At 41.5% G+C, this 13,091-nt stretch overlaps 1 protein-coding gene across 1 annotated transcript; it reads left to right on the forward strand.

The window, feature by feature from the left end:
* Positions 1 to 66: 66 nt before the first annotated feature.
* Positions 67 to 12,519, forward strand: LOC103463350 (uncharacterized). Its single transcript, XM_008406644.3, has 5 exons — positions 67 to 1,908; positions 6,651 to 6,987; positions 7,857 to 8,417; positions 10,482 to 10,695; positions 11,843 to 12,519. The coding sequence occupies exons 2-5, from the start codon at positions 6,711 to 6,713 to the stop codon at positions 12,096 to 12,098; spliced, it is 1,308 nt and encodes a 435-aa protein (XP_008404866.1). The 5' UTR covers positions 67 to 1,908; positions 6,651 to 6,710; the 3' UTR covers positions 12,099 to 12,519.
* The last annotated feature ends 572 nt before the right edge of the window (positions 12,520 to 13,091 follow it).

The following is a 13,091-nucleotide window of genomic DNA, read 5'->3' on the forward strand; positions in this document are numbered from 1 at the left end:
TAATTTGACTGATTGTTGTGATAACGTCAGGTGTGGTTCTGATGCAAATCATTCAGGAAGGGGGCGTGGCCTGATAACTTTTATTGAGAAAATGGAAATGGTATTTATGGGAAGGTTGGGTACTTTTATCCTTAACTGGTTTCCTTTTATTAGAAATTCAGATTTTTATTTTCTATCTTGTTTTCAGTAGAAATTGATCGTACATCTGTTTTCAGGCAAACGGGGAATAAAACGTTTTTTGGTGTATTTTGATTTAAACGTGGAAAAAAAAACCCTAAATGCAATTTTTGCCTTTGAATTTGCCATGAACAACATGCTAATCCTGTTTTCCACTGGTCTGTCTTATACTCCACTATCTTTCTCAGGTAAATGTCTGAGTGGCAGCTTGATGACATGGCAAACCGGCACCTTACCCAGGGACTTAAAAGAGCTGAATTAATTTGTTTTAACCATGGTGGTAAATTGTAGCAAAAAACTTGCCAAGTTGTCATTTCTGCTCCGGTTCTCTTCAACATTCCTTCATTTTTAGTGTTTTAAAATCCAGTCTTCAGCAACAAGGGACTTTTAGACGTTGCTCGACCAGATATGGGTGTCTTGTTCTGGTTTTAATGGATGTGGCAGAGTTCTCTTTTTGTTTTAGAAAATCCATCCATCTTCTTTACACCCTTGTCCCCTTAGTGGGGTCGGGAGGGCTGCTGGTGCCCATCTCCAGCTATAACGTTCCAGGCGAGAGGCGGGGTCACCCTGGACAGGTCGCCAGGCAACACAAAGACACACAGGACAAACAACCATGCACACACACACTCACTCCTAGGGGCAATTTGGAGAGGCCAAACGGAGACAGTCATGTTTTTGGACTGTGGGAGGAAACTGGAGTACCCAGAGAAAATCCACACATGCACAGGGAGAACATGCAAAAACTCCATGCTGCAAGACTGGGGCCGGGAATCGAGCCCAGAACCTTCTTGCTGCAAGGCAACAGCTCTACCAACTGCACCACTGTGCAGCCCTCTTGTTAGAAAAGTAGTTTTTAAATGATTTTTTTAAAGCAATTTGACCATACTTCCTGGATCTTTCATTGCTGTTTCCTCCAGCTTCATCATCCTCAGCAGCATCCATCATGGCGTCAGAGTCGAGCTCTAAGCCTCAAACATCACGCCTTGCAACTTAATTATTTAAAATTTATGATGAAATCTGTATAAACTAACTTTTCTGCCATTTTTACTGATGTGCTTAACTCTTTTGCCTCTTGTGATGTCATCGACACAAAGGAGAATCCTGTTTTTTGGGGGGAGGGGGAAGGGGAGGGTTTCCCTCCTGTGGGTTTTTTAGAACCTCACATTTCCAGAAATCGTGAAGTTGAAATCCAAAGCTGCGCTACGCAGCTGTGTTTTCACTTTGTGTGAATTTATTAGGGATTACTGAAATCCTCCCTGAATTGCATCTTTAAAAGGTCTGAAAAGCGCGCAGGGAAGCTGAGATGTTTGCGTTAATCAAGTTCCTCCGCGGGACAAACACTCATCCCGAGTATGAATATTAGATGGAAGCGGGAGTTTAGTTTGAGAGTAAATGTTTACCGTCCTGTTTGGACAAACTTGTTTGTGTGATGGCTGGGATTGCTAATGTTGAATTTGAAGGTAAACTGAGAGTAAGTGCCTCCTCCTCCTCCTCCTCCTCCTCCTGTGGATCCTCTCCGGCTTTATTTGCTCCATATGGTCTTTGACATGGTACCCGGGAAGAAGGGAGGAAAAAAAAAAAGGAAAAACCGCGTGTGGGCGGAGGAAAAGCCTAGTATTTTGTCCGTCCTGAAATTTGATTCAGAAGTTCAGGATCCTGGAAGACAAAAAGCAAACCGAGGGGGAGGGAAGGACGGAGGAGTAAATCCACACTCTACGATCTCTGACTCAAGTAAGTTCGTTTTAAAACCTTTTCTGTTCAGAGGAACTCGTTCATTTGGAGCTTAAACTGAGGCTTGCGTTTACAATGTAAACAATCAGCTCCTGTATGTGACGGATTTGTGAATGACTTTGCATTTTACGCACCACTTCGTGCGCTTTATTTGATGTATTTAATAATAAATGTGAAAATCCCTGCATACCTGCAGTTTGCGGAACGATTGAGCCATTAAAAAAAAAAAAAATCAGAAACTACTTGAGAGTTGCTCAGCTCAGCGGTAAGGGACAAAGTGGTTTTTTTCTTTTTACCCCCCTCATGCGCCATCTCCAACAAATCGCGCTGATTTGCTCCCCTCCGACCTGCAGGCCTCCTAATTGTGATCTATATACATGCTAAGGTACTCTTTTGTTTAGAAAATGGTCGTTCACAGAGAGGTTTGCGTGCTGACTCCATCACCGCCGCAGTTGGATGTGCGCCAAAAAAAAAAAAAAAAAGTGCAGGAGAAAAAAGCTCTAAACGCAATCTGCAGATGTGATTGAAATGGCTCAAGCGGTGCCAGACCCACAAAAGGCGCCTTATTGGAGCTATTGTGCTTTCAGCTGAATCCATCATAAACTTGGACTATTCTTTGGATTTAAAAAAAAAGTGGACTAAAAAGAAAAAATTAACAGATTTTATTTTATTTTACTTACATTAACCTAAGTTGGCCCGAGGATAAATTTGGTGTTTTAGCACACCAGCCACCACAGCACCACCCTTTTTTTTTAATTTGTACATTGTGCATTTTACTGTTGAAATAACTTGGTTACAAATGTTTTTTTTATGCTGTTCAATATTTCTTCACCAATGTGTATCCATTTCCTTTTTGTCATTGTTTTGCTCATATTTAATGTGGTATAAGTTCATTTAAAATGTTTTTTTTCCCTCTGTTTCTTATTTTCTCACATTTAAAAGTTTGAGCATCAACCAACAAATATTAACGTCAAAAGTAAATAAAAAGTGGTTTTCAAATGATCTGATTTACTAACAGAACAAAAAAACACACACATCCAAATCAGTTAGAACTTGTCTGCACTAAAAAAGAAAACAGGTGATTTAATGTAAAAAAAAAGAAAAGTAATGAGATTAAGTTTAAGTTGACATGTTAAACAAATGTAAATAAAGTAAGTTTGACAAACTTGATTCAATTTCAGTTATTTTTGTCTTTGAGTTGGAGCTCCATTTTTTTATTTTTTTTTTCCCCCACTGTGACGACATGAAGTTGGCTGCAAAAACCTCAAAACAACAGTAAGGAAATTACAGAACAGATGTGGAAAAATCCACAAATCAATCAGAATTACATTTGTTCCATTGCATCTGGGCAAAATTAACACAGAATATTATTAAAAAGTGTTTTATACCAGCAGTAAGACATGGTAGTGGCAGTGTGATGCTCTGGGGTTGCTTTGCTGCATCATGATTTATTAATTCTGCCCTGCAAGAAAAAAATCTTGTAGATTAACATCCAGCCATCAGTTTGTGACTCTGAATGACTTTAAAAACATAAAATAAAAGTTTAGGAGCGGCCTAATCAAAGCACAGATTTAAATCTTAAAATTAAAAGCTTAAAATGTGCTTGATGATCTGAAACATTTAGATAAGACTTGAATTGTACAGAGTTATCTGAAAATGTACTTTTATGATCCATTCCCCTTCATTTTGGTTCTGATTTGGACAGCTTGACCCGTATGAACTGGCTCCAGGTCCGAACTGATCTCAGCTCTGTTTGTTGTGGGCGCAGACGAACGGACTGGTTCTCAGTCAAATTTGTTTTCAGTAAAACACGCAATTTGCAAAAGAGAGGGAAGGAGCGGCGTTGCTGTGCAAGCCCTGAAATTAGCTGCAGACAAACAGGCTGCAATCAGTGGGCGAGTAGCAGCGCTTCGGTACCGGGATCCAAACCCAGTTCATCCCCAAGACATTTAATTAGGACTCCAGGAAAATGAGTCTGCTTTAATTATCGTCCTGGTTCAATGTGACATGATTCTGTTTCAGATCAGTGACTCCTTCTGTCGGTAAATCAAACTGACAGCGTAAAAGTTAGTTAGTTATTTATCGTACTTCTCTGATTCCTGCCTCACAGCGTTAGACATTTCATCAATCTATCTATGCCTGCAACTAATAATTATTTCAGTAATTTATACAGATGATTAATCGATTGAGTTTTTTCCCCCCACATTTTGCCTATTTTTCATTTAACCACTGAAGTCTTTTCAGGCAATATTAGGAATACATTTAAGATGCAAATAGTTCCTTTTTTAAAATGTGAAAACAAGCATTTTATTGCCTAAAATGCAACAACATAGCATTACTTTAGTAAACATTTGATTATTTGTGGCAAAAGATGGATCTGCGGCTAAAAAATCCTGAAAGCTTCAACATGTGAAAAGCTTCTGTCTGATTTAACATCATAGTGTAGACATGATCTGTTTTTTGGGCTAATCGATTAATAACTGGACAGAAAACTGTGCTGAACAAGATTTCTTTTATATAAATTTGAGGCAGGTGAAGCTAAAACTTCTCCACTAGAGGATTTCTGTGTAGAACAGATTTACAGACTAAAGTTTAATCTGATTCAGTCCTATATCCATCAATGCCCTATAGATACAGAAGTCCAAAAAAAATCTCCTACAGAACCAAATGAAACACTTTATCCAAAAATAAACAATTTTTATCCTTCTAGGCTACAGATAACATACTGAAAATATGAGGGATTACATTCATTTTAAGATCTTTAGTCATATCTGAGTGCATGCCTTACTGCCAGCGAATGCTCTTCAAAATAAACAGTTGGTGCCACTCAATAATAACAGAGAACAGAGATGCAAACAGTGGAAAAGCACACAGAAGAGGCGATGAAAGTGTTACAATCCAGCTGTTTTCAAATGAAAAAAAATGAAATACTTTCACAAAAAAAACCAATTTAATATTGGTGTATCAAATAAAATTATTTTCCTAATGAATTAAAATGAACAAAATCCAGACAAAAACCCCAAATTAATACAAAAACTGGAGAGATGTTGTTTTGCCCTGGATCTAAGGACTCTGTTCCTGAAAGAGTTTCTGTTTCGTGGCAGCTTTCCATCACAGTCACTTGCCTGAAGAAACGGTAGAAAGCTAACAATTAGTAAAGCTAAATTCATATTTTGCCTCAACTGCTTCTGAAACAGGCTGCACAGTGGCGCAGTTGGTAGAGCTGTTGCCTTGCAGCAAGAAGGTTCTGGGTTCGATTCCCGGCCCCGGTCTTTCTGCATGTTTTGCATGTTCTCCCTGTGCATGCGTGGGTTTTCTCCGGGTACTCCGGCTTCCTCCCACAGTCCAAAAACATGACTGTCAGGTTAATTGGCCTCTCCAACTTGCCCCTAGGTGTGAGTGTGTGTGTGCATGGTTGTTTGTCCTGTGTGTCTCTGTGTTGCCCTGCGACAGACTGGCGACCTGTCCAGGGTGACCCCGCCTCTCGCCCGGAACGCTAGCTGGAGATGGGCACCAGCAACCCTCCCGACCTCACTAAGGGACAAGGGTGCAGGAAAATGGATGGATGCTTCTGAAACACATCCATCTGTAATAGGTTAATGCTTAATGGTGTCTGGAAAAACAAATCGTTTCAAAAATCCTCTCAATTGTTAAGTCACTTTCAACAGGCACTGCGCGTTACCAACCCAAGCAAATGCTGCAACTTTATTCTCCTATTATTTCGACTTTATTGTTGAAATTTTATGACTTACTGAACTTAATTGTCTTTTGTATGACCTTAATACTTTATCATTAAAATCTCATTGTTTAAGGCTACGTTCACACTACAGCCCTATTCGGGCTTTCAGAGCTTTCAGAAAATAAGGGTCGCCCACTAATGCGCGTCGTCCACTTGGATGTCCGACACGTATCCGATTCAAATGTGACCTGAATCCGAACGGTCAGGTCGCGTTCAGATACATTCAGATACATTCGTCACTATTCTGCGCCCTCATACGCGCAAGTGGAAAGAAACATAACAATCATTATAGTCCGCTATAATGAGGATTAGGTTGTTACTGAGCTGGCTCCGGTAGGACAACAACTTTAAATCGCAAGCCATTCTCCGCCGTTACCATCCATCTTCTTTTTTATGAAGTTTGGCAAAACACTGAGCACGCGCTCTGTGTGTGACGTTATTGCGCCCTCTACTGCGCATGCGGGACACGTATTCATGTCTACAGTTTGCAGTTAGCATTGGAGAACACGTAGAGGCAGTGGCGCAACTACACATTATTCAGGTTGATGCGAAAACATAGATTGCCCCCGCCCCCGAAGCGACGATACGCGAAGGGTAAAACTCGCTACATTTACCTCGTTATGTGCGCGAGGTGAAGGAGCGTAAGGCGCCTGAAGTGTATGGGAAAACATAATCGGCGCGCCGCCCCCTGCAGACGGGGTTTTGGCGCACCTATGCGTTGCATACCCTGCAGACCCACTTTTTGCGCCACTGCGTAGCGGTCGCATATATTTGGAACGCAAAAAAAATAAATAAATAAAAAAAAAATCCAATTTGACAAAACATCGGAATTGGGTCACGTCAGGCTGCAGTGTGAACGCAGCCTAAGAATAATATTGTTCAAAATTGAAAAAAATAATGAACGAGTACGGTATAGCCCATAGATATCCTAACCTGTTCAAAAAAGCATAATAGGTGACCTTCAAACGACAGACGACTTTAATGTCTGTCCTCCCTGTTCCAGGTTGGACGCTTTCCTGGTTTTCGTCTGGACCTCAGCTCGCTCCTCTCAGCCTGCGTGACTATGAGCACCTCGGGGCTTCAGGCCACTGACAGGCAGAACGTGAAGGAGCTCGACACCGTGAAGGAGTCCATCAGTGACATCATCAACCAGCTGCAGGACATCGACCCCGCCCGGCTCTCCTTCTCGCCCTTCCTGGACCTGGACACCCAGATCTCCCTGGCGCCGGTGTCGGACAGCCCGGAGTCGTCTGTGGAGGAGCTCCGCTCGGCCTCCCATTCGGCCTCCGGCTCCCAGCGCTCCCTGGAGCCGCCGCCAGCAGCAATGGCGCAGTCGAGGAGTGAGTCACTGACTCTGCCTTTAGTTTGGAACAAATGGAGAAAAAGTCAAAGCCAAGCTGGAACCAAATGGAGTTAAAATAGATTTGAGGCTAAGCAACAGCATATAAACAACACACTCTTTGGGGTTACATCATTATTCTGCTTGGAAGTTAACACTGTTTCCTGAGGTTTTGATCAAATTTTTGCCATCCTTTGGTAACGAAACAACAGGATTACAGAATCTATTCTTTGCTTCATTTTAGATATTGCAGGTGGAGCTGAATCTAGCAACATGTTTTAACTTTTAGCTAAATAAGTACATTCCTTTGGTTGTTTTTGGTGAATGTTTATGTAATATTTACAGGGGCGGAGCTAAAGTGAGGGTCGAGGGAGGCACTGGCCCACCTACGTGCCCCACCAAATGATTGGCAATCCACCCAAAAGAAGAAAAATAATGATAATAAATACAATAAATTCAATAAATACTAAATTTTTGCTTGGAGTTTCAGACATGCTGTCAGTAGTTCATAGAAAAAGAGAACGTTTATTTTACTCAAACATATACCTAGTCAAAGTAAAATCAGAGAAAATTATCATTTTAAGTTGTCTCTTAATTTTTTCCAGAGCTCTATATAAAATCTTTTTAAATTTCTGTGACACTGAACCATTTTGATTAGTTGATTGATTTATCACGATTAATCTGATTAAAAATTTCACAATACAATTTAAAGGCTATCCAACAATTTCTCTCAAATTATTATTGTCAGAAACCTAAAGTTTATGTCCGATTTAACAGCAGGTCTTTCAGGTCAGACTAGATGCTCCAATGCCTCCGATTGTCTCCTTTCAGATTTGGATTGCGTACTAAACTGTGTTTTGATCCTGACAGGCTCTGCTCGGTGCCACCAGCAGCCCACCGCCACCCCCACACCACACAGTGGAGCAAATCAGACAGAGCAGCAGGAGGAGCCGGATCAAACTCTTTCCAGTCCCATCATCACTTCGCACAGTTTGGACACAGCCACGGAAAACTGCATGAGCCCCCCTCCGCCGGCCTCTCAGGGCGACATTCCCAACGGCACAAACACGCCAAGATGGAGCCCAGAATCCACCACTGTGGAGAGCCCGGCGGACGAGGGCCGACCCCTGATAGGGCCGCCACGGGAGAGCGTGGAGTTGGCCCTGTGGAGCGCAGAGGGGCTCGGAGAGACTGACGGGGACGGAGGGGAGGCGTCGGATCAGGGGAGGTGCTGCTGCCGGTGTAAATGCAGCCAGAGCGGCCGTCTCCCCGCCATCCTTTCCGTCCTGGCCTCGCTTCTGTGTGCAGCCGGGATGCTCTATGCACTCTATTTCTATGTCCCTATCAGACCCCCAGACTGCCCGGACGTAAGCTGCCGCATCATTTTCACCTTCTGCTGCTGCGCGGTGGCAGCGCTCCCCATGGTGCTCGGTACGACTCAGACACCTGCACGATCACAAACACAAATTAAACGTAAAGATTAGACGTAAAGGCAGCCAGACGAACAGGATGGGGTTCATCTGGCTGCCTCGTCTGGGAATGTTTTAGTTTTTCTATGTAATTTAATGACCTTTTAACTTGAGGTGCACCAATTGCAGTTTTATGGCCAATTACTGATCTTTAAAAAGCCTGACCTGCCAATTCCGACTTTGGCCGATGCCAATTTTTTTGTCTGAAATGTTACTAAATATAGCAAGAAAGTCACTGACTTGGCAGCACTGGGGTGACTACTGTTAACTACAAATGTTCTCACGAGAGAGCAAAAGAGGAGAGTGACTGATTTTTAGACCTTTGCTGAGGATGATAAGATCGGTGGATAAGGTCGGCTTCACGTGTCAGAATCGGCCGATCACTGATCTCCCAAAATGAAGGAAATCAACTGGCCAATAAATTGGTGCGCCCCTACTTGTAACCCAGACATCTCCTCAGGTCTTTAAGCAAATATGTTCAGTTTCACTTTTTGCAATATTGCCACCAAAACGTCCATTAAGTTTATTTTTTAGACATTATAAAACCTCAGAGGTTTGTAAGAAAACATAAGCACACAATAGGGGTGCAAAAATTTATTGACTTACAATTATTAGATGAAATTTAGTTCCACTGGTTAGACCTTCTTTTAGTGTTGCAGTTTGCCCACCATCCAGAAGAGGGCACTGCTATTCATACTAACGCAGAGCCAGTTGATACAGAAACAAAGGTGGTGGAGGAAAGAGAGAGGGAAATGGTTCAAATGGAGTCATTTTCCATTTGAGCCATGGAAAGTGGCTCAAATGGGATGTAAGATGTAATTGAAATATAATTTATTTTTATTTTTTCACATGTTTCTCTGAATATGTTATTTAAGCAAAATGACATTTTTTTGAGTCTGTATTATCCAGTTAATGATTAATCAATTACTAAATTAGATGAATAATCACAACTAATCTTATTTACTGTTTCAGTCCTAGTCAAATCAGACCAAAGTTGAACTGGCGCTGGCAGCATCATGCAAGTCAAAGATCCAAATGAATATTGAAACTGTTTTTAGGAATTCTCTCCTTCTAAACTTAATGCCAAATACCCAAATAAATATTTACAGCTGCAGCAAAAAGTGCTTCTCTAAAGTATTAACTCAGGAATATAAAGACTTGTGCTGCCACACTTTTCAGATTTTTACTATTTAAAACATATTTACGTTAGTTTTTCACATAAAGCCTAAATAAAATCGGTTCAGTTCAAAATTACTTTATTAATCCCAGAAGGAAAATAAATGTCATTCTATCTCAGAGTTGCTGGCCAGAAGGATCTCCTGCAGCAATCAGTGTTACAGCGACTCTGAAGAAGCCTCTGACTTAAAGTTTAATGAAGAAAAACACACTGAAAAACACAAGTCTAAGGTTGTTAAGTGAGGAAAAGTTCAATCTATGCTATTTTTATTTCAAACAAATCAATAAAAAACAAAACAAGGCTACATATACATATAGAAAACAATGCTTTGTCATTTTAGCTCCCATACTTACACTTTTTAAAAATTATAACCCTTTTACATTATTTTTCTATATCAAAATACATGTAGCAGTATATATTATATTTATATATTTAGATACATTTTAAATTTTGTCCTCCTCCTTTTTCTACTAAATATTCTTGAATATTTTTGGGAGGCTGTTTTGACTCCAACCAAATCCAGAAAACTCAGCACACCTGATTTGATAAAAGTGAAAAGTCTAATGGTCTCAGTGGTCTCTGGTTCAGAATGAGAGAGCAGGTGGCTGAACCAACCCGACCAAATCCATCCCAGAGGAGTTACCTCTGACCCAGATTTCAAGCAGATGACAGAGTGGGGAGTATTTGCATGTTGGCCTTCCTGCCTGCAGTAGCTGCATTCAAATGAGGGAAAAATGTGAAAACACAAAGTTGCTGTCAGATCAGTTTGCAGTGACTTTGGCGCTGCTTGTGGAAAGATGGCCCAGATTCAAGATGGATTCTGACTTATTGCTCCTCTCTGCCTTGCAGCCATGTTGGTTGGTGCGGCGTGCCAGTTATGCTCCGGGTCCCTGCATCTGCAAGATCCGACTGATCGAAGACACGCTGTGCAGCAGCTGTTTGTCTCATCGTCCCTGGAGCAGCTGCTGCTCTACGTGCTCAACCTGGTGGTGATGGCCGCCCTGCTGCCGCAGGAGCAGCTGAAGCTGGTGCCCATTCTGGTGGTCATGTTCATCATTGGCAGGTGAGGGTCAGAGCAGGTCGAAGGATTTAATGGTGACCTTTGACCTGAAGCAGTCATCACCAAACACAAAAACACTCAAAGGCTCAAATATGTTCATAGAGCCCGGCTGCACATCAATGAGCTTCTGGCACTCTGAGTGGAGGTTTGACCCAAATTCACTGCAGAACCAGAGAAGTTCATTAAACATTTAGGAAGACAACAAAGGCCACCGAAAAAATACAATAAAATTCTGACTGTAATTTCAGAATTCTGACTTTAATTTCAGAATTTTGACTTTAATTTCAGAATTCTGACTTTTTTCTAAGAATTTTGACTTTTTCTCAGAATTTTGTCTTTTTTCTCAGAATTTTGACTTTTTTTCTCAGACTTGATTTTTTTCTCAGTATTTTGAAGTTTTTCTCAGAATTTTGACTTTAATTTCAGAATTCTGACTTCCACAGAATTTTGACTTTTTCACAGAATTTTGACTTTTTTCTCAGAATCTTGACTGTTTTCTCAAAGTTTTGACTTTTTTCACAGAATTCTCACTTTAATTTAAAACTCAAATCAACCTATCAAATCTGAGACTGTGGATATAATGCAGGTTTTCAAAAGCCCATATACAATGAGGAGGAAACTGTTTTTTGACTATTTTCATATACGAACCACACAGCTGACATACACCTAAGACTGTTTGGTCATTTGTTTGGATTTTGACTTAGACTGACACAGAATTAAAATTCAGAGTTTAAAGTCGTAACTCTGTTGAAAGTTGAAATTCTGAGATTGAAATCAGAATTCTTCTCTTTAATTGTTTTATTTTGTTAAGTGATCCTGATCCTGATCCATTGATGGATCCTAGCATGGTTTACTAGCATGGACCAAATATTTTTTATGTTTCATCTTACTTTTAGGCAAGCTTAAAATTTTAGTCACTGATGAAAAGCTGCTGCAGACAAAGTGAGATGATATTGATCAATGCAACACGGCTTATATCTTACTAGTAAAAGTCAAAGCTCAGATATGTTTATGTGTGAGTAATGCAGGTTTGTTGTTGGAAATACTTCATCTTGTAAGCGTGGCTGACGAGCGAGACGTTGAGTGTTTATCATAAATATCTGAACGTCCTCTGATTTCCTGTTTGGGGTTGTTTTCTCGTCCTTCTCAGGCTTGTTTTCTGGTTCAGCCTGAACACGTGCGGCTCCTGGAGAGGCTTCGGTTCTGGTCTGACCTCCTTCCCGCTCCTCGCCGTGGTCGCTCTCAATCTGTTCCTCATGTACAATCTCAATCTCAAACAGCCCCTTTTTGGCCCTCAGGACGCCCTGTATAATCAGGTCACCCCGTCCTCCTGGTCGGGGGAGACATCACAGAGCCCGAGCGGCAAACCAGACGTCCTGCCCACAGACATCCTGGACGCTCAGTGAGAGGGAGAGCTGCGCTTTCTTCTCCGAGAGGAGGCCATCCTCCCAGAAATAGGCCATTCCTGTGGTCTGCTGCTCAGCAGAGCTACACCCGCCGCCGCTGTAACCTCCAACTATGTGACGGCTTTTACTTGTTGCTCCTCCTGTGTGCAGCCCTTTTTCATGTGGTTTTGTGCTTTATTATCTGAAATGCAAGCGCTCTGCCTGGCTGTGGCCGAGGATGCCTTTGAACAATGCTGTACACGTAAAACTTTTGTCTTTTTAAGCTGTTCCAATGCCTATATTTAAGCAGAAGCTCTGCCCTGTGCGCGGCTGGATTTGTTTCACCGCAAAGCAGCTGCAGTTGTCAGATTTTACTACTTTGACTTTACAGAGGGTTTGTACAGGACAGAATAAAAACCATTTGTAAGAAAAAAACCCCACAGACCTGTCTTTTTCTGGTGCTTTTCTTCCTTGGACTGAGCGGTTATTCCTGGTGAAGTGCAGGGACTGTCATTATGTGATAACATGTTGCTCTCCGTGTGTCTCCACCCTGCTGGCATCCTCTCTTCTGATGAACTTCTTGGGTTTGTGGCTCCCAAATGAGACCAGAAACCAGAAGAGAATAAGATTCAGTCAGTTTGGTTTCTCAGTCAACTGGAGATTAATGAGCTCTTCAGAGGGCAATAATTAGAGGTCAGACACCGAAGACGCTCGTTAAGTTAAAAACTGTTTGAGTTTTTTCAAGATCAGATGATAAAATCTATTTGCAGTCAGGCTGGTTGGAGAAATTAACCCTAAATGTTTTAAAGTTATGATTAAAATTATCTGAGGATGTAAAAAGACAAAAGAAGAATGTTGCTTTCTTCAGCTGGATCAGATCTGACAGACAGTTCATGTTTTAAATCTAAAATCCATCCATCCATCCATCCATCCATCCATCCATCCATCCATCCATCCATCCATCCATCCATCCATCCATCCATCCATCCATCCATCCATCCATCCATCCATCCA

This window comes from Poecilia reticulata, chromosome 4 (genome assembly GCF_904066995.2).
Source record: "Poecilia reticulata chromosome 4, P_reticulata-male-v2, whole genome shotgun sequence".
NCBI classification, from domain to species: Eukaryota; Metazoa; Chordata; class Actinopteri; order Cyprinodontiformes; family Poeciliidae; genus Poecilia; species Poecilia reticulata.